The 25,366-nt window shown below is 38.2% G+C and overlaps 1 protein-coding gene across 2 annotated transcripts; it reads right to left on the bottom strand.

The window, feature by feature from the left end:
- Window positions 1-212: 212 nt before the first annotated feature.
- Window positions 213-23,896, bottom strand: lancl1 (LanC antibiotic synthetase component C-like 1 (bacterial)). Of its 2 annotated transcripts, none has more exons than XM_059327892.1 (10): window positions 23,822-23,896; window positions 23,329-23,431; window positions 23,129-23,246; window positions 18,798-19,008; window positions 16,141-16,288; window positions 13,220-13,366; window positions 6,774-6,956; window positions 5,472-5,648; window positions 2,789-2,861; window positions 213-922 (listed from the first exon to the last, which is right to left on the bottom strand). In XM_059327892.1, the coding sequence occupies exons 2-10, from the start codon at window positions 23,413-23,415 to the stop codon at window positions 846-848; spliced, it is 1,221 nt and encodes a 406-aa protein (XP_059183875.1). In that variant the 5' UTR covers window positions 23,416-23,431; window positions 23,822-23,896; the 3' UTR covers window positions 213-845. The 2 variants fall into 2 exon arrangements, 1 of the variants encoding a protein (XP_059183875.1); XR_009389965.1 differs by having other exon boundaries at window positions 824-922; window positions 13,220-13,409.
- Window positions 23,897-25,366: the final 1,470 nt, after the last annotated feature.

Raw genomic sequence — 25,366 nt, 5'->3', positions numbered from 1 at the left:
TTTAAACAAACAAGAGAGAAATTAAATAGAAAAGTAAATAAATAGGGGACTTCAACCAAAGGTAAATAAATAACTAAGATAAAGATAAACAATGAAGCTAATATTAATGTGTGTGTGCTCTCTGCTGCCCCCTTGTGGCCTTTTCTTGCTGCTTCACCATGAATGACACCCAGAGAAGAGCAGGAGGTTGAAATGGACAAGAGAGCGACAGCTGGAAAAAGACACATGGTTTATTGCTCAGACAGTGCAAAGGACAGTCAACAGTTTACACTCTGGGGTTAATCCCTTAACACATGGCACAGCTTGTACTGGATTATATTTAGTGCATTGTTACTAGCGTCGCTGTGCGGAAAACAAAAACAGAACAGCAAACTAAAGCATTCCTTTCTTCTTCTTCTAAAATATTAAGCGTACAGAATAATAGAAATGTACAGTTAAGTGTTAGCAAACCACTATTTAGGTCGACCGCATTTTTTTTTTGTTTTTAGAGCCAGAAAATTAGTTTCCTGCCTTTTTGCTTAAACCCCTCAAAATACGTCACAATCTGAACAACAGCCGCAGTTTTTAAAGCAAAGTTTTACACCCCAAGAATGGAACCGAAAAGCGAGGCGAGCTCTCCCCCGTGACATCCCGCTGAGATAATCATGAGAGTCGAGGTGTGAGTGTAAGATTTATTCTGTTAATAACATGTAAAGTCCCAGAAGAGAAGAGCAGGGAAAACATGGCACACTGTTGATTGTTGTGAAATTTCATGCATGAGTGTGACAGAGAGCACGAGTGGATCTTCTCCTGGTCACATTGATCCACGGTGTGGGTGGGTGGGTGGGACTACCTGTGGAGGACTCTTACACCTCAAACCCTGGGAAACGAGCTTTCATTGGCTGCAGGATGTCCACCAGGAAGTAGATGGTGCCCGCCATGCCTGTCCACACGGAAGAAAAACATTCTATTTAATGCTTCTTTTTGTTGCTGGATATTTTATCTGCCATTTAAAAAAAAAATCTAAATAGGCATGTTAATATTTCAGACTAGCTGCTTGATTAGGGTCAAAATCATAATCACAATTATATAGGTTAATATTTAAATCTTGGTAATTTAACACATTTATTAATCGACTTTTGAAACATAACGCATTTAGTGAACTTATTTTTAAAAATTGTCTTTTTAAAAATGCAATATCTAGGAAAATAAAATATAATTATATTATATTAATAATAATAATAATAACATTTTTTTAATAAAAATATTATAATTATTCTATTATAATATAATTATATAATATATATAATAGAATTAATAAAAACTTAAAATTGAAATTAATAGTATAGGAATATTAATGCATCTAAATAAACAATAAACAAAAATAAATTGTCAAAATAAACAATATCAACCAAGTTGTAAAGTTATACAAAATATATAGAAATAATAATAAATTAGACCAAATAATAAAAGAGATCAAAGATGTTTTAGAGCATTTTAACAACCTATTGAAAAATACTTTTATATTATATTAATATTTCCCATATATATATATATATATATATATATATATATATATATAGTAATAAATTAACCAACGTATATATCTGTTTGTTAATTTATTATTGCATTATTTTTATTTTTATATTTAATTTCCATCCTATTTGTTTGTTTTCTAAATGATTTTCTTTCTTTCTTTCTTTCTTTTTTACAAATAAGTCAATAAAAGGGAAAGCAAATTCAGGTTATTAATTCAAAGGTAAATAATAGAAAAAAACAAATTAAGTCAATATAATTGACCAAATAATAAAAGAGATCAAAGATATTTTGTTGAGTTATTTGTTAAAGAAAAAATATATAAAGAAGTAAAGAAAACAATGCAGAATTCTTTTTTTTTTTTTTTAAAAGGGGAAAATTAAATAGAAAAATAAACAGGGAAGCAAATTAAAACAAATGTGCTGTCTGCTGCCCCCTTGTGGCAATTTAATAAACAGATTCTAGACATCATTTTTTACTTAGTTCTGATATCTAGTTGGTTAAAATCTTCCCTTCCCTTCCCTCTGGCTAAACCATCTTTTTTGTAATTCTGTCTGTTTCACAATATACACAAATGACACTTAATTTAAAAAAAGAGTAGTGCAATTACATTCAGTGGCTGTGGCCCCTGTGTCAAATTAATAATAAAATGGTCAATTTATAACGATAAACAATGGAACAATTCTAACCTTTTTTTTGTTCAAACAATATCTCATTGCACACAAAAGGAACCCAGAATGTTACATTGTATAATAGTTTAACTCTCTGGAGTCTTATTGGGCTATTTTGTCCATTTTTTAATCCTTTTCATGTCTTTACGTGTCTTTGTAAGTCTTTTTTTTTTCTTTTTTAGTTATTTTGTGTCTTTTTTTTGTCATTCGTGTCATTTATGTGTCTTTTTTGTGTCTATTTGTCATTTTGTGTCTTTTTTTTGTCATTTTTATGTCTTCTGTGGGGTTTTTTTTGGTTATTCTGTCTTCTCATTTTGTGTCTTTTTTGGTCATTTTGTGTCTTTTTCAAGACATTCAAAGATTTTGAATGCTTAAATATCACCTTTGCCATTTTTTCATGTGCTAATGTGCCCCTCTGATTAAACACTGGCCCCTCCTTGGCCCCCACAGTAAAACTGGTCTAGAACCGCCACTGATTACATTGAATCAGCTCCAAAATATTTTGAACAACCCAAGCCATAACAATAATAATAATAACAATAATAATAATAAACATAATAAGAGGGTATTTTTGGAAAGTGGGCCACGTCATCATGCATTACCTTCAAAAAGTGAGAAGGGAGTGTCTGGATTTCTGCAGCCATGTTTGCCGTAGTTCATGCACCAGTCAGCAAACTGCAGGAACAAGAGAGAGATGATGTCATAATCACATCGTGACACGGCGTCGGACCGCGGGCGTCCCGGGGGAACGGCGAGCAATGTCAACAACTGCTAAAAACTGTGCTCCTCTCAGTGAAACCGGAGCATCTGTGGAGGCGTCACGTTGTGACCACGGTGTCTCCGTGTTGCGCTGGGAGCTGCAGGAGCTCAGGAAAGACATCTGAAGAGTCTATTTCCATCCTCTATGAATAGATTCATATTAATGATGGGTCACCTGGGACTCTCGCCACCTGGAGTGCATCCAAAGAGCGCTGGCGGCCCCGGCCCGGCCCGCTGTGACGCCGACTCGCACCGACAGCTCCCAACCTATTGTCAATAACCATAAAAGGCCGTGCCTCTCACATGGCCCCGTTTCTACAATCATTTCCCTTCCAGACGCTGGCGACGGGCCAGCCGCGCTGTGATTGGTCGTCCTTTGAGCTAAGTTTAATACGACTTTCACGTCTCGCATCAAAGTCAGAGGGAGCAAAGGAAAGACGAGGTATTGAAGGTGGAAAAAACAAACAGGGCTTGTGTTTATTGTGGCGTTGTATTCTCATCACACAACAGCATATATGAGTTTTTTAATATCGGCTGAGCAGGTAAACAAGCAGTGAGATGCTGATTAAACTGACACTAGAGGTGAAAAGGGGAATTTATTTTTTATACTTGTGTGACTATGAAACTTCCCCTGTTTGTTATTTACGTCGAGACAAATCTCTTTTGCATTAAATGTTTTCTGAAATGTTATGTTTAGATATGTAAATTAGAAGTTCATTAAATGTGTGCTTATTTGTATAAATTTCCAGCAAATTTTAAAGTTAAGAAAGAATTGTATCTTTTTTTTTTTTTTTTATAAAGTAATTAATTTTCTAATAATAAAGAAATTCTCATGAGACTTAGCACATTGTGAAGAAAGAAATCTCTTCAATATAATGTTGTAAACACTTAACTGAAGTTTAATATTTTTTTAGGGCCCCTTAGAATGGTCCTAACCCTTCCCTCCCCATACGGCGCCTTTAGGGCTGTTTCCACTAATACCCACCCATATAATGCCCAATACCCAGAATGAGGCGGGTCTCTCTCGCCGAAACGCTCCTAATTTCAATACGAGCCGTCCGGAGCGGACTTTTGTCGGGACTTTTTTCGTCCCTGTAAAAAGCCTGGTTACTGATTGGATAGAACGCTAAGCAGGATGTGACGTAGCACCGACAACAACACACGCCATTTGTAAAAGCCAGGCGAAGCAGTGTTGCCAACTTAGCGACTTTTTTTGCTAAATTTAGCGACTTTTCAGACCCCCTTAGCGACTATTTTTGAAAAAAGAGACTGGAGACAAATCCGGCGACTTTTTCTGGTGTTATTAGAGACTCCTTCTTACTCTTCTTAACATGCTGCGTTAAGAAGAGTAAGAACGAGTCGAATCAGCACAGTCCTCCTGCAGCAGTCTCTCCCAGCTGCAGAGCCGGAGGGGATGTTAACTTTTTAGTGTCCAGTCTGCAAATTGCTAATAGGCTAACAGTTAGCTCTGTAGCAGTATAGTGTGTATGTGCTGCTGCTGCAGGAGGTGTTCACTTAGTGATCTCTGTTTGTTTACAACAAGCACCGGACACTCTGTGCACAGTTAGTGATGCCGGTTAATTCACCATCACTATGTTTATGATCAGCGGAGACGCTGTGCATAATTAGCCATGCTGCTTTGTTTATGATCAGCTGCTGACGTTGTGCACAGTTATCGATGGCGGTCACAGTTGAGTCTCCCGTGTTTAGTCCGTTGCGTACGTGACGTCACGGTCTAAACTGTCGCTAATCGATTACGCGGCGGTCGAAAACCAAACGTCACCTCCAGAGTCTCTAAATCCCTCTGGGGGCCTTTTTGTAATGGAGACACGCAGAGTGAGAGGACTTTTGAGAGGGCGTGGCCTGAGACTTTAGAGAGGGCGTGGCCTGAGACTTTTGAGAGGGTGTGGTCTGAGACATTAGAGAGGGCGTGGCCTGAGACTTTTGAGAGGGCGTGGCCTGAGACTTTAGAGAGGGCGTGGCCTGAGACTTTAGAGAGGGCGTGGCCTGAGACTTTAGAGAGGGCGTGGCCTGAGACTTTAGAGAGGGCGTGGCCTGAGACTTTAGAGAGGGCGTGGCCTGAGACTTTAGAGAGGGCGTGGCCTGAGACTTTTGAGAGGGCGTGGCCTGAGACTTTAGAGAGGGCGTGGCCTGAGACTTTAGAGAGGGCGTGGCCTGAGACTTTAGAGAGGGCGTGGCCTGAGACTTTCCCGGTGGCCACTTTTCCCCCTAAAGGAAACACGGCTCTTAAATATTTTTAGCATAGTTTGCAGCAGTGGAGAGGAGGCGGCGCCCTTGCATCCGGTGCACACTTGTACCCCGCTTCATGCATGAATCTTAACATCACTAATTAACATAACGATGCAAAAAAATCTTAAACCCGATGAGAAAACAACTCCCAAACACAATTCCTCAATGTCAAGCAGCTGGCACATTAATCAAGTATTTGGATGCTAATTAAGATGGATCCACTGCACTCAAACGGCTGTAAATGGTGTTTAGTGATCAGATTAACGTGTCTCTCACCATGCAGGCTCTGTAAAGGTGCTTGGGATCATGCGTTTGTCTGTAGAGAGCCAGGAAGGTGTAGGCGTTCCCCGCCGCGCCGTGACACAGCCCGTAGCCTTTCTTCAGCAGGCCGTAGTGCCACACCACCTCTCCACACAGCAGAGCGTCTTCCAGGTAGTGGGGCACCCCGAAGGCCTGGACAGGGGAATAATACAGTCATATATCAAACGCAAATACAGAAAATGACATAACAATCCAGGAATAACATAGGACAAAATTCAAGCCTTGAATCAACCTCGGAAATATAATGATCGGTCATTGAGAACACTTTCAATAAGTCGCATTTGCTGCAAAATTTGACATTAAATGTGGAGTTATCAGGGAAAGGCCAGAAGCATTAAAAGACTGTATTACTCCTAATATTTATATATTTTTTTATATATAAATATTAGAATATATTATTATTATTATTATTATATCATTCTTTAACCAGGACTGTTTTGTTTCTGTTTTGTTTTTTTTTGGTTAATTTTTATTATTTGGTTTTTTTTTCTACGGAAGATGATTAGGGCCATACATGAAAAAAATATTTGAGCTCTGACTTTATTCTCAAAAGTGTAAAGTCAGAATTTTGGGGATAAAGTCAGAATTTTTTACTTTAAAAACAGCAAATTTGCATCAAATTGCATTTTCCATTTTTGCAGAATGTTGCATTTGAGTTCTGATTTTATTGTCAGAAATCTGACTTTAAAGTCCAAATTCTGAAAATAAAGTCAGAACTCAAATATATTTTCCATGTGTGGCCCTAATCATCTTCCGTATTTTCCCATTTTGCTGGTTGTTAAAAAATAAAATTTAACATTACATTGCACATGCTTTTATGCACACACAAAATTAAATAATACAAATAACTAGTTAAATAAATAAATAAACAAATAAATAAATGTAAGGGTTGATTCTTACCACTACTTTTAAATAAGACAAAATAAAAAATAAAATAAATAGGCATTGCCCATGCTTTTATGCACACACAAAATCAAATAATACAAATAACTAGTTAAATAAATAAATAAATAAATAAATAAATGTAAGGGTTGATTCTTACCACTACTTCTAAATAAGACAAAATAAAAAAAATATAAATAAACAGGCATTGAATCAAATCATATGAACCCAATGATATCAACATTAAGTGCCTGAAATGACTGAACGTCACCACTAGATGGCACTCTGACTCTGTGAATATCTCCCAGAATGAGCTTTTGGAGCTGATAAAGTGATCCCATCCTGCTGTTTAAAGTGTCTCTGCAGTGTGTTTACCCTGTAAGCCTGCAGCAGCATGTAGACCACCCCGGGGGATCCGTGGCACCAGTGCACCAGCAGGTCCCGGTCGTCCCCGATGCAGGGAGGGTAGTTCCCTGTGGGGAATCTGAGGCGGCACACGTGGTCCACGCTGGGCTTCACCAGTCTGTGTACGTACTCCTCTACGCCCACGAAGCCGGGCTGCAGGGACACAACACACCGTGGTCACCATGATGAAGAAGGAACATGTGTACAGGAGTATTTGGAGATAAAACCTAAAGTCAAAATGATTAATAGGACTCTAGATTAAAGATGTTCCGATACCATTTTTCCCTCCCGATACTTGTGCTGTGGGTATCGGCCGATACCGAGTAGCGATCCGATACCAGAATGTTATAAATAAAAATATCATACTACACCTGCATGACTGTGATATGATTATCATTGTGGTTATTGTGGTCTGTCAGACAACAGACGGGTTGGTCATCCAGGATAATAAATTCCAGGAATTTGTCTGTTATCTTGTTTGCTTTTACGCCGTCTTTGGGGAATTTTTCTCGTGGTTGGAAGGCAGCTTCCAGAGTTTGCTGCTGTGGCTCGTCCTTCTTTTTCCCTTTTGTTTTAGAAAATGTGTCTTGCTCTTTAGGGTGACGCGTCTGTCAAGCCTTTAGGACCAGTGTTTCCCACGAGATTTTCCGAGACTATGATGGGGGGACCCAAAGAAAGGAGGGGGGTCCGGGGGCATGCTCAGCCGGAGAACATTTTTCCCCTAAAAGCCTAAATTTGGTGCCTCTCACACATTCTAATGCCACTGTTCCATCTTAATCATTGCATATTTTAGAGAATTATTGTAAAGCAGAATAAGGGTTCTTCTATGTTTTATTTAAGGCTCTTATTTTGACAGTCCTATTGTAAATTCTGTGGTGGACTCTGCTAACACATCCATGTGCTCTGATTTTGAAAGCTACATGTGTTTGCTTTTATTTTGAAGGTGGGTCTAACACGTTCTTAACCTGTCAACCTGCTCTGACTACCAGTAAATAGATTACTAATTTAACTCACTGTGCCCTTGTGTTTCACTGGTATATACAAGTCCTGCAGCTCTATGGAATCTGCACAATGGGGCTAGAAGTGGGAAAAATCATCTTTTGTGCAGAATAACAGTTACAATAACATACATCATAAAAAAAGGGAAAAAACGCAAGTTAAATTTTTCTCTGATAAATTGTTTTTTTAAAACTTATTTAAAGTATTGTATAAAATCTATACATACAACTTTTCTAAATGCCCACAAGTGTCATGAATATTAGAAAAACAAAAAATGGGCCTCTACATGCTGTACATTTGAACTATTTACATTTTTACTACCTCTCCTGTCCTCTTTGGTCACTTTTTCTAACGTAAACTTTCATAAACTATGACACATTCAAGGACTGTCAGAAAGTTCATATTTTGATGATAATGCCTGTTGTTAATCAATTTATGAGCAGTCCAATATGCCCAATGTTCACTTGTTAGGGCTTCTGAATGGTGAACACTGGTGTCTCTTCACGGTTTCATATCAGTGCAGCTAAATATCAATATAATAAAAAGACATCATCATTATAGTATATATCAGTGTGTTATTGAGATATTAATTAATTAACCATCTTGCTAAGCCTTAAATAAAATAAAACTCACTGATCAGGCAGCAACTCCTGTTCTGTGAGGTAAAATGACTGTTTTTGTCAATGGAGTCTGGTAGCTGGGGCCAAGCCACCTCCATCTACTGTAGGTAAGGTATATAAAGCAACGTTAGTGTTACAAACATTCAGAGAAACATGGACTGAACTGCAGGTTGTTTACACAGACCAGAGTGGAGAGGACAAGAGAGGCTGGAAGTGGAGATTGTAAAAATATTAATTGTTCAATATTATTATTCACATTTTACACACTGTCCAAACGTTTTGGGGAAATTGGGGTTGTATTGCTTAAGCTGTGTTTCCATTAAAGTGAATTTTGAAGCAAATATTTGAAATGTCGCGTTAAAGAAAAGGCGAAAATTAGGGACGTTTCCATCAACTGGTTCAGAGCGAATAAACAAAGCTGCAGTAACATACTTTGGTCAGAAGATGGTAGTGTAATGTATGACTGTAGGCTAATGGCTATCTACTGTAGTTAAGGTATATAAAGCAACGTTATTGTAGAAAACGGCTCCAAAATCTGGCCCCGGGCTGCTGGTTCTCCTGATCAGAGAGCGGCCTTACCTGCATGAGGTAGTAGTAGATGTCTTACCTGCATGAGGTAGTAGTAGATGTCTTACCTGCATGAGGTAGTAGTAGATGTCTTACCTGCATGAGGAAGTAGTAGATGTCTTACCTGCATGAGGTAGTAGTAGATGTCTTACCTGCATGAGGTAGTAGTAGATGTCTTACCTGCATGAGGTAGTAGTAGATGTCTTACCTGCATGAGGTAGTAGTAGATGTCTTACCTGCATGAGGAAGTAGTAGATGTCTTACCTGCATGAGGTAGTAGTAGATGTCTTACCTGCATGAGGTAGTAGTAGATGTCTTACCTGCATGAGGTAGTAGTAGATGTCTTACCTGCATGAGGTAGTAGTAGATGTCTTACCTGCATGAGGAAGTAGTAGATGTCTTACCTGCATGAGGTAGTAGTAGATGTCTTACCTGCATGAGGTAGTAGTAGATGTCTTACCTGCATGAGGAAGTAGTAGATGTCTTACCTGCATGAGGTAGTAGTAGATGTCTTACCTGCATGAGGTAGTAGTAGATGTCTTACCTGCATGAGGTAGTAGTAGATGTCTTACCTGCATGAGGAAGTAGTAGATGTCTTACCTGCATGAGGTAGTAGTAGATGTCTTACCTGCATGAGGTAGTAGTAGATGTCTTACCTGCATGAGGTAGTAGTAGATGTCTTACCTGCATGAGGTAGTAGTAGATGTCTCCCCCATCACCCCCATCACCCCCATCACCCCCTGCCCCACACCACCCCCGTCACCTCCGCCCACCCCCCCACTGACTTTGACGACAGACCTTTTCACACCTCCAGTCCCCAGGACATCCTCACATCCCCCACAGCCCCCCACCACCTCCAGCAGCAGACACCTCTCTGCACCATCACCGCCGACACCCCCCACCCCCCAGTCTGGACTCCACATCACTTCCAGCCAGGTGAGGAGAGAGCTGGAGAGGCTCAAACAGAGGAAAGCTGCTGGACCGGACTGCATCAGCCCTCATGTGTTGAAGGCGTGTTCCAGCCAGCTCTGTGGAGTTCTCCAGCACCTCTTCAACCTGAGCCTACACCTCCAGATAGTGCCAGTGCTCTGGAAAACATCCTGCCTGGTCCCAGTGCCCAAAAAAGGACATCCTGCTGCACTGGAGGACTACAGGCCAGTAGCACTGACCTCTCACATCATGAAGGTCATGGAGAGACTGGTCCTGGCACACCTCAGACAGCTGGTGTGCCCACTACAAGACCCCCTGCAGTTTGCATATCAGCCCCGTGTTGGGGTTGATGATGCAATCATCTACCTGCTGCAGAGGGCTCACTCCTCCCTGGACAGACCCAACACCTCAGTCCCAATCATGTTCTTTGACTTCTCCAGCGCCTTCAACACCATCCAGCCCAGACTGCTGAAGGCCAAACTGGAGAGCACCCAGGTGGGCGCTCCCCTCATCACTTGGGTCGATGTCTATCTGACGAGCAGTTTGTGAGATTACAGAACTGCGTGTCTGATCGTCTGATCAGTAACATCGGCGCCCCCCAGGGGACTGTACTGTCCCCCTTCCTCTTCACCACATACACTGCTGACTTTCAGTACTGCACTGAGTCGTGTCATCTGCAGAAGTTCTCTGATGACACGGCCATTGTGGGGTGTGTTGAGGGCGGAGGGGAGGCTGAGTACAGGGACCTGGTGGACCGCTTTGTGAAGTGGTGTGGGGAGAACCACCTGCAGCTGAACGTGAGGAAGACGAAGGAGATGGTGTTGGACTTCAGGAGGAATAAGCCCCCGCCCTCTCCTGTCAGCATCGGTGGGACGGATGTGGAGATGGTACCCTCATACAAGTACCTGGGGGTCTCTGGACAATAAACTGGACTGGTCCACATACAAGTACCTGGGGGTCTCTGGACCATAAACTGGACTGGTCCACCAACACTGAGGCCGTCTACAAGAAGGGCCTGAGCCGGCTTTACTTCCTGAGGAGGCTCAGCTCCTTCAATGTCTGCAACAAAATGCTGCAGATGTTTTATCAGTCTGTTGTGGCGAGCACCATCTTCTTTGCTGTGGTGTCCTGGGGGGGGGGCATCAAAGCAAAGGACGCCAACAGACTGAACAAAGTGATCAGGAAGGCGGAGTCTGTTGTTGGCTCCAAGCTTGTCACCCTGGAGGAGGTGGTGGAGGAGGTGGTGGAGGAGGTGGTGGAGGAGGTGGTGGAGGAGGTGGTGGAGGAGGTGGTGGAGGAGGTGCTGGAGGAGGTGGTGGAGGACAGGATGCTGGCAAAACTGCTGGCAGTCATGGACAATCCCTCCCACCCCCTCCACAAAACACTGGACAAGCTAAAGAGCAGCTTCAGCCACAGACTCATCCAACCTGCTGCTCCAAGGAACGATACAGGAAGTCCTTCCTTCCTTCTGCAATAAAAGACTCTATAACTCATCTACCTCTGCCAGAACCAACATTACTGAAATGCACTAAAGCTTTGCACTAAATCTATGCACGACACTTTGCTATGTTATTAATACTATTACTATTATTATTATTATATATACTGTTGCTGCCATTATTACTATTGTTACTATATACTGTAATATAGTACTATTATTATTATACCGGCCTTACCAGCCTTATTTATTTATTATTATTATTATAACTATTATTATTATATATTATATATCATATTATTTTACTAATAATTACTTTATTTATACTTTTCATTTTATTTCTATATTGTCTATTATCTATTATTACATATTATATTATATATAATATATACTGTACTATTATTATTATTATTATTATATACCGTCTAGTCACTATAGCATTGTTGCCATCATATCATCAGTATAATAACCTTCATCTTGCCAACCATCCTACCAACCGATGTTCTTTTTTAACTTCTTTAGTGTCCTTGTTCTATTCTGTGTTTTTTTCTATTGTTGTTTTTATTTATGCTACCTCAGTATTTTATTCTATTGTATTTTATCGTACTTGAATACCGAACTGCTGTGACAACCGAATTTCCCTTCGGGGATGAATAAAGTAATCTATCTATCTATCTATCTATCTTACCTGCATGAGGTAGTAGTAGATGTCTTACCTGCATGAGGTAGTAGTAGATGTCTTACCTGCATGAGGTAGTAGTAGATGTCTTACCTGCATGAGGTAGTAGTAGATGTCTTACCTGCATGAGGTAGCAGTAGATCTCTTACCTGCATGAGGTAGTAGTAGATGTCTTACCTGCATGAGGTAGTAGTAGATGTCTTACCTGCATGAGGTAGCAGTAGATGTCTTACCTGCATGAGGTAGTAGTAGATGTCTTACCTGCATGAGGTAGTAGTAGATGTCTTACCTGCATGAGGTAGTAGTAGATGTCTTACCTGCATGAGGTAGTAGTAGATGTCTTACCTGCATGAGGTAGTAGTAGATGTCTTACCTGCATGAGGTAGTAGTAGATGTCTTACCTGCATGAGGTAGTAGTAGATGTCTTACCTGCATGAGGTAGTAGTAGATGTCTTACCTGCATGAGGTAGTAGTAGATGTCTTACCTGCATGAGGTAGCAGTAGATGTCTTACCTGCATGAGGTAGTAGTAGATGTCTTACCTGCATGAGGTAGTAGTAGATGTCTTACCTGCATGAGGTAGTAGTAGATGTCTTACCTGCATGAGGTAGTAGTAGATGTCTTACCTGCATGAGGTAGTAGTAATGTCTTACCTGCATGAGGTAGTAGTAGATGTCTTACCTGCATGAGGTAGCAGTAGATGTCTTACCTGCATGAGGTAGTAGTAGATGTCTTACCTGCATGAGGTAGTAGTAGATGTCTTACCTGCATGAGGTAGTAGTAGATGTCTTACCTGCATGAGGTAGTAGTAGGTGTCTTACCTGCATGAGGTAGTAGTAGATGTCTTACCTGCATGAGGTAGTAGTAGATGTCTTACCTGCATGAGGTAGTAGTAGATGTCTTACCTGCATGAGGTAGTAGTAGATGTCTTACCTGCATGAGGTAGTAGTAATGTCTTACCTGCATGAGGTAGTAGTAGATGTCTTACCTGCATGAGGTAGCAGTAGATGTCTTACCTGCATGAGGTAGTAGTAGATGTCTTACCTGCATGAGGTAGTAGTAGATGTCTTACCTGCATGAGGTAGTAGTAGATGTCTTACCTGCATGAGGTAGTAGTAGGTGTCTTACCTGCATGAGGTAGTAGTAGATGTCTTACCTGCATGAGGTAGTAGTAGATGCCTTACCTGCATGAGGTAGTAGTAGATGCCGGCCAGGCCGTGGGCGGCGCCGACGTACTGCTCCTGGTACCACTCGTACATCAGAGGGCTGCTGTTCTGGACGCGGAACTTCCTGCTGAGCAGCTCGCCGGACTGCAGCACGGCCTCGCTGATCTAAGGGGGAAATAACACATCCCGCCTCACAAACACACCTAATCTGTGCAATTGAAAGAGATCGATGGAGATGAATTAGAGCAAGTGGACATCAATATGGGCAAGAGCAAACAAATTAAGAGTCCAATGGTAAATCAAGATCGCAGCAAGCAGGTAGTACACTTTAGCTGTGGTCCATTTCAAGCATTTCTCAAGGCACTTTACCGTGTTGTGTGTGGAAGGTCCCTTTAATTACTTTAATTCTTTGGGGGGGTAATTTTGTGTCTTTTTTTTGGTAATTTTATGTCTTTTTTTGGAATTTTGTGTCTTTTTTTGGTAATTTTGTGTCTTTTTTTGGTAATTTTGTGTCTTTTTTTGGAATTTTGTGTCTTTTTAAAATAATTCTGTTTCTTTTTTTGTTAATTTTGTGTCTTTTTTTGTTAATTTTGTGTCTTTTTTGGTAATTTTGTGTCTTTTTTTGGTAATTTTGTATCTTTTTAAAATGATTTTGTGTCTTTTTAAAATGATTTTGTTTCTTTTTTGGTAATTCTGTTTGTTTTTTTGGTAATTTTGTGTCTTTTTAAAATGATTTTGTGTCTTTTTAAAATGATTTTGTGTCTTTTTAAATAATTTTGTTTCTTTTTTTGGTAATTCTGTTTCTTTTTTTGGTAATTTGGTGTCTTTTTTGGTAATTTTGTGTCTTTTTAAAATCATTTTGTGTTTTTTTTTTCATAATTCTGTGTCTTTTTTGTTAATTGTGTTTCTTTTAGAAACTTTGTCTTTCTTTTTCTTTAGCAGTGGCCAAATTCAAGCATTTTTCAAGGACTTTCAAGGTAAATGTTCAAGCTTTTCCAGCATCTTCCACCTGTTGTAAACTGCATGTTTTAGATGAGTACTTAAATACTAAAAGGGGGAGATTTCACTGAACCAAACCAACAGCGATGGTGTTACACTGTTAGGAGGAACGGTCTTCATTTCAGATAGGCTACTCATTATTTTTTACATTGAACATGTGATTATCTACAGCAGGGGTGTTCAACCTGTGGCTCCAGAGCCCATGTGGCTCTTTAGGCCGCCTGCAGGGGCTCATACAGACATAAAAAATGATATACATATTTTTACATTAAAATGTTCATTTATCGATGGTGTGGACCAAAAGCTATTTGTATTACTCAATTGTAAAATTGTATAGCCTTTTTACAGCATATTAAAAAAAGTTTTGACATTTAAGTCAACTGAAATATGTTTCATAACTTACGAAAGTCTCCGGCCCGGCGCCTTAACCTTTAAGTTCTGCCAACTTTGAGTTATTTTTAGTTCCCCGATATAGACTAGTTTTTAAAATCACATTAATAAATGCTCAATGTGACTATTAATAATGTTGGTAGGCTAATTTAGACTTATTAGGCTGTTTAATTTTCATTTTAGGCTCAATATAAGGTTTGCGGCTCCATTCCGCGATTTTCTCTTTTTTTTGGGCCAACAGTGGCTCTTTAGTTAGTAAAGGTTGCCCCCCCCTGATCTATAGTCTATAGATGGATAAAGTCAGATTACAAGAGAAATACAGGAAGAATTTCAAGCATTTACAAGCACTCAATCCAAAATCAAAGCACTTTTCAAACCTTTAAATTCAACATTTAAATTCAAGCATTTTCAAGGATTTCAAGCACCCGTACCAACCCTGTCGTAACACAATTCTACACTTCATCATATTTTTAAAGAAAATAGTTTTTTAAATTTTTATGATTGAAGGCAATATAACTATATTAAAAGACTTGTATATTGTGGTGAAAAATGAGGCGAGAGGAAGTGAACAGGGAAAAAAAAAAAAACCCTAAAAGTGCTTGTGCTTCACAGGGTTTATCACTTTTTTAATAATTTTGTTTCTTTTTTGGTAATTCTGTTTCTTTTTTTTGGTAATTTTGTGTCTTTTTTTTGGTAATTTTGTGTCTTTTTAAAATGATTTTGGGTCTTTTTAAAATAATTGTGTCTTTTTTAATAATTTTGTTTCTTTTTTGGTAATTCTGTTTCTCTTTTTGGTCAGCACTTTATCCAAAATCCACTAACAGCACTTTTTAAACCTTGAAAATACATTTAAATTCAAGCATTTTCAAGGATTTCAAGCACCCGTACCAACCCTGTCGTAACACTTAAAAATTCTACACTTCATCATATTTTTGAAGAAACTAGTTTTTTCAATTTTTATGATTGAAGGCAATATAACTATATTAAAAGACTTGTATATTGTGGTGAAAAATGAGGCGAGAGGAAGTGAACAGGGAAAAAAAAATAACCCTAAAAGTGCTTGTGCTTCACAGGGTTTATCACTTTTTTAATAATTTTGTTTCTTTTTTGGTAATTCTGTTTCTTTTTTGGGTAATTTTGTGTCTTTTTAAAATGATTTTGGGTCTTTTTAAAATGATTGTGTCTTTTTTAATAATTTTGTTTCTTTTTTGGTAATTCTGTTTCTCTTTTTGGCCAGCACTTTATCCAAAATCCACTAACAGCACTTTTTAAACCTTGAAAATACATTTAAATTCAAGCATTTTTTTAAGATTTCAAGCAGCCGTACCAACCCTGAACAAGGCAAGTTAGAGAAGCAGGTTTATGACCTGAAAATCTCCTTATTAACTAAATCACTTTGTTCCAAGAGTCTTTATCTTTATTATCCCAAACCCTTTTCTTCCACAGAGTACTGCTAAAGAAGCCCTGGATGATCCTGGATCCTGTCCTGGATAAATAATGTCCCCCTGTCCCACTTCACCCCGCCATGACGTGTTTTCCTTTGGCCTCACCTGCTGGATGTACTGCAGCGGGATCCTGTCCTGGCCGAGCTGCTGGTTGATGAAGACGAGGGAGTAGAGGTAACCCATGCGGCCGTACAGCAGCTCGTCAGGCAGCCCGCCGGTTCCTTTCAACACGGCGGGGAGGAACTGCAGCAGTCTGGGGAGACACACAACTCATGAACCGCCGTGACCTTTGGTTACTGCACCAGTAAACCACCCCATGATGCCCTTTAGCTGTGTATTATTAGTGTAATACATGTGATCATGGCGGTGAATGACAGTAGATAATAGATAGATAGACTCAGCTGCGGCTCCGCTTCCTTCAATCAACAGATAAACAAGCAGCATGTTCCCAAACACTAACAGCTACATGTCAGAGTGTTTATCCAGACTGGAAAACAACAACGAGAAGTCTTGCTCTACAGCAGGGGTCTCAAACTCGCGGCCCGCGGGCCAATTGCGGCCCTTGTGATGATGTTTTGTGGCCCCCACCTTGATATGAAAGTTTAATGTGAGTTTTATATGAATGGCACTTTACCGTGTTATTGTGGAAGGTCCCTTTAATTTGTTTTTTTGGTAATTCTGTGTCTTTTCAATATAATTTTGTGTCTTTTTAAAATAATTTTGTGTCTTTTTTTTAAAAATGTTGTGTCTTTTTTGGTAATTCTGTTTCTTTTTTTGGTAATTTTGTGTCTTTTTAAAATAACTGGGTCTTTTTAAAATTATTTTGTGTCTTTTTTGGTAATTCTGTGTATTTTTTGGTCATTTTGTGTATTTTTTAAGTAATTTATTGTTTTTTTCAGTCATTTTGTGTCTTTTTTGTAATTGTGTGCCTTTTTTGGTCATTTTGTGTCTTTTTTTAAGTAATTTATTGTTTTTTCAGTCATTTTGTGGTTTTTTTGGAATTTTGTGCCTTTTTTGTCATTTTGTCTCTTCTTTTGGAATTTTGGGTCTTTTTTAAGTAATTTAGGTTTTTTTTTTCTGTCATTTTGTCTCTTCTTTTGTAATTTTGTGTCTTTTTTAAGTAATTTAGGTTTTTTTTCTGTCATTTTGATACTGCCTCCAGCGGCCCCCAGGTAATTTGAGTTTGAGACCCCTGCTCTACAGCATACAAAAAAATGTGGTGCTGTGAAAAACAAAGAACAGAATACATGCTTTTCAGCCTACATTCTATTTAATACTGTGAAAAAACATATTTATTTAAGTGATAAACTTTTTGTTTTGTTTTTTTCTACAACAACCCTGCTGGTGGGTTTATTCCATCCACATCACTGGATTCTACATTTGTAATTAAAAAAAATGAATTATTGAGAAATTGTTTATGAATTATGAATGACTTTGCGGTCACGTGACAAAAATTCAGAGAAACATGGACTGAACTGCAGGTTGTTTACACAGACCAGAGAGGAGAGGACAAGAGAGGCTGGAAGTGAAGGTTGCAAAAATATTAATTGTTCAATATTTACAGTACATGGAAGCCCAATTTTTCCCTAATATGTGTAACACTAGTAGAGATTCTTAAAAATTCTACATCATGTTTCATGTTTTTATTAAATTAAATAGTTTTTTCAACTTTTATGATTTAAGGCAGTATAACTATGTTAACCCATTTAAGGCGGGAAAGCATTGCTGCATTTCTACCATTAAAACCGGGGGTGGGGGGGTGGGGGGGGTGTTGTGTTATTCTACCATTAAAGCCGGGAAAGCGGATACGTCGTTTTGTAGTATTTGTAGTTTTTTTTCCACCTATTTTCGGTCTCTTGGCCAATGAAATGCATCAGAATACATGTGGGAGTGTCGCAATGCAACATGGGACTTTTCCAGAAATGAAATCATCACCAAAAAAAGACACAAAATGACAAAAAAATGACACAAAAAGACACAAAATGACTAAAAAAACACACAAAATGACTAAAAAGACACAAAAAGACAAAAAAAAGACACAAAATGACCAAGAAAAGACACAAAATGACAAAAAAAACACAAAATGACAAAAAAAAGACACAAAATGACCAAAAAAAGACACAAAATGACCAAAAAAAGACACAAAATGATCAAAAAAGACAAAATGACTAAAAAAAGACACAAAATGAGAATACATGTAGGAGTGTTGCAATGCATCGTGGGACTTTTCCAGAACTGAAATCATGGTGGAAGACTATAGCGGAGGGAGCTCAGATATAACAGCTATAAGCTCTCAAATACTTTTTGAATTTCATTTCTATCTGCTACAGAGGCTGAAAATCTATTATTTAGTAGAAGAGTTGACACTTCTGTTGGATTTACAGAAAAACTTCAGGTTTTAGGGGCTGATTTTAAAATCGCCCAGAGGTTTTACAGGCATTTTTTACAGGCGTTTTAGCCCTAAATGGGTTAAAGAGATGGGTTATATATCTATCTATATATTAAAGAGGGTTATATATTGCGGTGAACGTGGGGAAAAAAAGCCCTAAAAGTGCTTGTGCTTCACAGGGTTTATCACAACGCCCTAATACGGGAATAAAAGAAGCAAAAATTACAGGAAAAAGTATGAAAGTACATATCTGAGAAACTATAAAATATAGCTATCTTGACGTTTTAAGACTTTTGTTCCTGTTAGCAAATGCTGCACAAACCCAGCCACGTTTAAAACATTCACTGCATTAATTTCTATGTATTGTTCCGACCTGTTGATGCACTCGTCGGTCTCCTGCACCCTCTGCAGGCGGTAGTAGACCACGGCAGCGATGGCCAGCGGCCCGGCGTCCCCGCAGAGGAAGGTGACGTCATGGCGGCGGGTCAGGGACTTGAGGCTGCGGCTGATGTATTCGTGAGCTCGCTGGAGGAAGGAGGGGTCTCTGAAGACGTTGTGGAGGTGCAGGTAGAGCAGGGCGATGCCTGTGGGCGCACGGGGCAGGTTAATGCTGGAAACTTTGAAAATAACCCAGAAATGTTCCTGATTTTAAACCGTAACGGGAGGAAAAGGGAACACGTTTTGTAACAGATAAATCTATTCTTAGAATAAAATTGTCAAGCTTAAAAAGTAGGGCTGGGCGATATATCGGTATATTTTTAAATGTGATATGGAATTAGACCATATTACATATATCAATATAGTTAAAATTTGCAGTGTGATTCTCGTCCAGGCAAGCTGCAGCTTTTATTTAGGATATTTTTTTATTTAAATGTGCACTTTATGGAGCTTTGATTTTAAAAAAAGATACTCGTGTTGCTATACAATATTTATGTTCACATTAATAAATGGTTTCAATTAAACTACTTCTGAAATGTTATATTTTTCTTTGACTTTGACTGAACTTTTGCTCTCACTTTGCGATAAAAATATCGGGATATATATCGTATATCGATATTCAGCCTAAATATATCGGGATGTGACTTTTGGTCCATATCGCCCAGCCGTACTTAAGAGTACCGCTGACAAACTTCAACACAAAACTTGCTTTAAATGCTTTTAAATAAGGTGTTTTGGAGCTTTTCATGAGTGCATCAATCCGTTTCTGTGCAGGTCTCTGTTTTATCAGCAGTTCCGTGTAATAACAGTAATAATAATAATATAAAAAAGAATACATTTTATTTATATAGAGCTTTTCCTAGTACTCAAAGATGCTTTACAGCAGCTGAAAGGATAAAAAAGGCAAAAATGCTACTAAAAATGTACACAAAAACACTAGAAAACAATATTAATCACACATTTAAAGTAATTTCTCTTCCCATCTTTCTCTTCTTGCTGTTATAACTAACCATAAGATAGACCTGAGTGTGACATTAAGCAAGTAATGTATTTAAGTTAATGTATTTTAGCTGAACATCACATCCAGACAGAAAAATCTATCGATCCCTATTGTGCACAACACTGTAAAATTAAAGCATAAATAATTTCTGAAGCAAAATGTGCTCAAATTTCTTTGGTACAGCTCCTTAAATGTATTCATCTTTTATGACTGTAAACAAATATTGGATGAATTATAACCGAATGATTCGGATTTTACTGTTTATTTTGGCGAAACAAGACATATGAGTCAGGCAATTTGGACGAAGGGCTTTTTAAAAATTCCACATACAAACATGTAATGGAAGGAGATGAATAATGAATCATTCAGCTAGATGAGACAGTATCAGATGTCTCAGTGAATCAGGTTTCATAATGTTGAGTATGAGCCTCAATTATTAAATCCTTGGTGGGTTTTTTAACCATTTCGATCCATTCTCAAATTTAAAAATTGCTGCAACAACTTATGGTAATGTTCTGAACACCTCTATTAGAGGTGGGGGAAAAATCATTAAATCATTATATGGGTCAGCGACAAATGATTTTAAAAAATGCTAAATATTAAATACTTTATCCACCTACACTGTATTTAAGTGGACTCATACACATCATTTTTTTTTATCATTTCTACATTTACACATTTTCGTCAATATTGAACAGAACATATTCTAAAAAAATTTCTAAAGTTTTGACAAATTATGTAAAATTTGCTATATATCATAATGTTGCAATATAACATGGATTGTATTTTTTTTCTCATTTTAGTTCACATTTATTTTCCTGTATATAATCAGATTCTTATGGGGGAAAAATTACTGGTTACACCAACTGACACTGGGTTAGATGACGTCATTGACCCATATGTGGCAATATTATATGGATTCATGGCTGCCAAGTATCCATATTTAGCGCTCCAACAGCTAGTTTTTTTTTCTCGCCGTTGGAGATTCTGGTATCATAAGAAACAAGCAGATCTGAGGAATCTATAGGTGCGTCAGGATATCATGTCGGGAAGTTGTCAAAATGATGCTGCAAAACTGGGCAATTTTTCAATGTTTCATGGTGATTTTCAAAGCGGTATGTGACCTCTGACATCATGCTATCTGAAAGAAAACAGGCTCTCTAGGTTCCCACGTCTCCTCTTTACAAACATGGCTGCCTCCCAATTCAGAACTTTTAAGTTTTAAGTTCAGTTTGACTGAATACTTTGTTGGTCAGTCTGTGGGTTTGACTCTCATTGTGGAGAAATAAAAAGACTGAAGTGAGATGAATAGACTGAGAATTTATGCTTATTTGACAAAACAATTCTTGATTGGATTTAATTTTGTGGACACAAAATGCAGTTAAACAGTTAAATCGCAATATATTGTATCGCAATACTCACCATATGGAAAAAAGCTTAATATCATATCATATCGCAATAATATCGTATCGTATCGGGATAAAATCGTATCGTGGGGCCGATACGCTGACTCACACCTCTAACCTCAATGTGGCATATTTTTTGTTGACCTGCTATTTCCTCCTAAAAATACACTTCCCCTAACCCCAATTCTCTGTAAATGGGCCTAAATGATAAAAGGGCTTAATCAAATCAAAATTACTTTATTTATCCCGAGGGGAAATTCAGTTAGTCTGGTAACTCTGGAAGAATGAGACAGCCCCCTTATTTTCCCCCTGGGTCAGGAGCGTTTCTCCCCTAGTATATATATATATATATATATATATATATATATATATATATATGGGTCAATGACGTGATCTAACGCAGTGGTCAGTTGGTGTAACCAGTAATTTTCCCCCCATAAAAATCTGATTATATACAGGAAAATAAATGCGAACTAAAATGAGAAAAAAATACAAATACAATCCACATTTACATTGTAACACTATGGTATATAACAAATTTTACATAATTTGTCAAAACCTGAAAAAGAAAAAATGGTTGTATTTAGAATATGTTCTGCTCAATATTGACGAAATGTGTAAATGTAGAAATACTAAAAAAAAAGAATTAATTTGATGTTTTTTAAAATGAAGTAATTATATGTATAAGTCCACTTAAATACAATGTAGGTGGATGAAGTATTTAATATTTAGCATTTTTTTGTGGTTACACCATTTGACATCTTGCCAATCCTTATTTGTCACTGACTCATATATATATATATATATATATATATATATATATATATTCCATTTCTGCTTGTTATGAGTTTTTTGTTGTTGTTTTTGTTCCCGTTGACCTTGTGGACAGCACAGACGAAGGTATTTTGTGTCACTGTGGACCGAGAGGGACCTTGTGCCTTAAAACCCCTAGACCTGATCCGTCAGCCTGATTTCTGCCAGACATTTGTTTAAAACAGCGGTTCCCAAACGTTTTTAGCCGTGTACCCTCTTCTATGTCCCAACCGGGTTGACGCACCCCCAAATCCCCCACACCTTCAAAAAAACCAAAATGCAATAAGATTTTTTATAGCCATATTAAAGGTGGAGGATGATGACAGGCTCAGGATCAGAGGCAGAAAGCAGATCAGTTGGGAAAATGTTATAATATTTTGAGCTGCGTTGAACAAAAATTGCAGCAAATTTAAACGAGCGTGGAGTGAACACAACCTGTCATCATAACACAGGCTGGAAAAATGATACTAGAACAAGAAGATAACTTCTTCTACGCTTCATTATAAGATCAAAACAAGCAAAAATGACCAAAGATGACACAAAATTATCAAAATAGACATAAATTGACCAAAAATACATGTAAAAATTACCAAACAACCAAAAAATAGATGCAAAAATGACCAAAATACATGCAAAAATGACCAAAAAATGATACAAAATTGAATAGCCTGTATTTATTAATTAATTAATAACACGTCTTTATTGTGTGGGGGAAAAAAATGTAATTGTGTCATTATCAGACCGCCATTACATTTTTCATCTCGCGCACCCCCAGGGGTCCACGCACCACACTTTGGGAATCCCTGGTTTAAAACTAAACCTGCCATTGTGTTTTGCTGTGGATGACCCTGTCTGATGTACCTGTTCTGTGCGTATAATTATATCTTTGTGTTATGTTTTTTCACTGAAAAATCAATAAAAAGAAAGTTGTTTTTTTTTTAAATCCTATTTGCAGCCTTACTTCTTGATATTAACTAGTACATGCAGTGAAATGAATGCAACCACACCATAGATGTGACTATCTGAGCGGTGTGAGTGTGCCATCACCTGCCCAGCCGGTGTAGCTGGTGCAGTCTCTGGGGTCGGCAGACTTCAGCCCGTTCTCCATCACAGCTAACAGCTCACTGATCTTACTGCTCAGCCGCTGGGCGAACTCTGCTGTGAGCTGAAGAAGAGAAGAGAAATCAAATGATCAAGGTTTTACTGTACGTGGATCACATGCATCACATATAATCTTCATGCTTTACCTTCCCCTGGCTGTCAAACAGAGCCTGAGTGGTGGCAGGGTTCCCATCATAGTCGTAGTACGGGTTCCTGAAGGCTCTTGTGTCCATGTTGACTGCTGGATGTCTGCAGAGAGATGAGGCAGGTGTGATAAAGCAGCTAAAAATACTCAGCTGTCGTTTTATTAACAGAATATAAAGCCACGGAATGCTTCAGCAGCTCCTGCAGGCCGTAATACCCTAATACAGCGTGACCTACTTCTCTAATACATCATAATATAATATATTATATCACATTTCCATGATACATCCAGCCTTCCGCCCACACACGCACCAAATAATTACATCTTAGCTGCAGCTAGCTTAGCTGGACCGCTAATGCTAACGTAAAGCTAATAACTGCTTCGGCACATTGTGTCGCAATAGCACCATAAGGTACAGATTATAAACGAGAAATGCATAATATCTATCTAAAGTCACGACATATAAAACAATTATGCGACACAAAGCACGTTACCTCCTTTAATGCTGCACTGTTGATGTTAAGATTTCTTCTTCCTCGTTTTATTTTCCTGAGGGGGAATGTAGCATTGAGCTAGCGCGCTACCGCCACCTGCTGCTGCGGGGTGGTACTGCAGCTCACAGGAATTACATCCAATAGTATACATGGGGGAGTTGAAAAAAATGTTTTAAATATGAAGAACAAAGACAAATAGGAAAGACAAGAAATTTAAAAAAATCTAGAAAAAATCACACATCTACCCCAGACATTAAAAGGCTAAAGTAATATAGGCCTACTAAGAATTAATTAAGTCAAGTCCAGTCAAAGTTTATTGATAGAGCACATTTAAAAACAACTTCAGTTGACCAAAGTGCTGTACAATTAGTAAAATACAATACAAATCATACACAAATATAGTTATAAATAAAAACAATGAAAACAATAAAATACTAAAAACACTAAAACAATAAAATAGTAATAAAAACTCAATCTAAAAACAGAGTAAGAGTTAAAAAAGAAAATAAAAGAAGAAAAAGGTTAAAAAAAAAAAAAAGCCAGTGTGTCTTTCAGGCAGTCTAATTAAATAGGGAGAAATAAAAATAAGACATGACTAAAGGACAGTTAACAGGAGTTTGCTCAAATTGTCATCATGGAAAAGGTTTGTTGACATGTGAAGCTGTTATATCGTCAATTTTAATCACTATTTAATGTACAATGAAGTTGATAAAATCTGTAAACCCTGGAGAAAGCTAGTAAGTGGACCTTTATTTGGGGTTTTTATGTGAAAAAACTACTTCCAAGGTCAAGAATGGACTTAAAGATACACTACGCAGGAACTGTAACTTACTGTTTGTAAACACAACCATTGAACCGACCCCTGCTTCTCAAATGCAGCTCATTGAAAGTGTCTGCTTGGCTACTTCTACTTTTTACTACTGTAAAATCAGATCAGAATCAAAACTATAACACTGTGGTACACTCATAAGGTCTGACTTCACCATACACTATTGTTTAAAATAACAATACATCATGTTTTCTTGCTTTATTTGTATATTTTGCACTACATTTTGCAGTGTAACTCACATGCCAGAGACTAAAAACATAAAAATAAAGGAAAAGCATATTGGCCTTCTTGCATTTCCCATTTAAAAAATAACTTTTAGGTGAAGAAGAAATCAATCTCTTCCCGTATGAATCTATATGTATTTAGATAGGGAAGGCTTGACATGGAGGTTGTAAAAAACTAGAGAACAGGATGTTCCTTCGGGGCCCTGGATGACTTTGTCACATGTGTCTAATGTCAGACATTAGCCCTTCAACATGAATGTTTCCAAAGGTTGCATAATCAATCGGCTTTTTCTGCTTGAGCCACTGTGCACGATGCATAAATAAACTACATAACCTGCAGCATCACACGTTTCCTTTTGATGTGGTTTATGCTGGACAAGAGCTTTGAAGATTCTTATTACAAGTCACAGATTATGTTATTGCTCGATATTATACACAGGCTAACCGAGGCCATGCAGCGTCATTAAAGCTCTGTGGAACACAACGGAGCCT

The sequence above is a fragment of the Centropristis striata genome, chromosome 24 (genome assembly GCF_030273125.1).
Source record: "Centropristis striata isolate RG_2023a ecotype Rhode Island chromosome 24, C.striata_1.0, whole genome shotgun sequence".
NCBI lineage: Eukaryota > Metazoa > Chordata > Actinopteri > Perciformes > Serranidae > Centropristis > Centropristis striata.
This window is presented reverse-complemented; position numbering and strand designations above follow the sequence as displayed.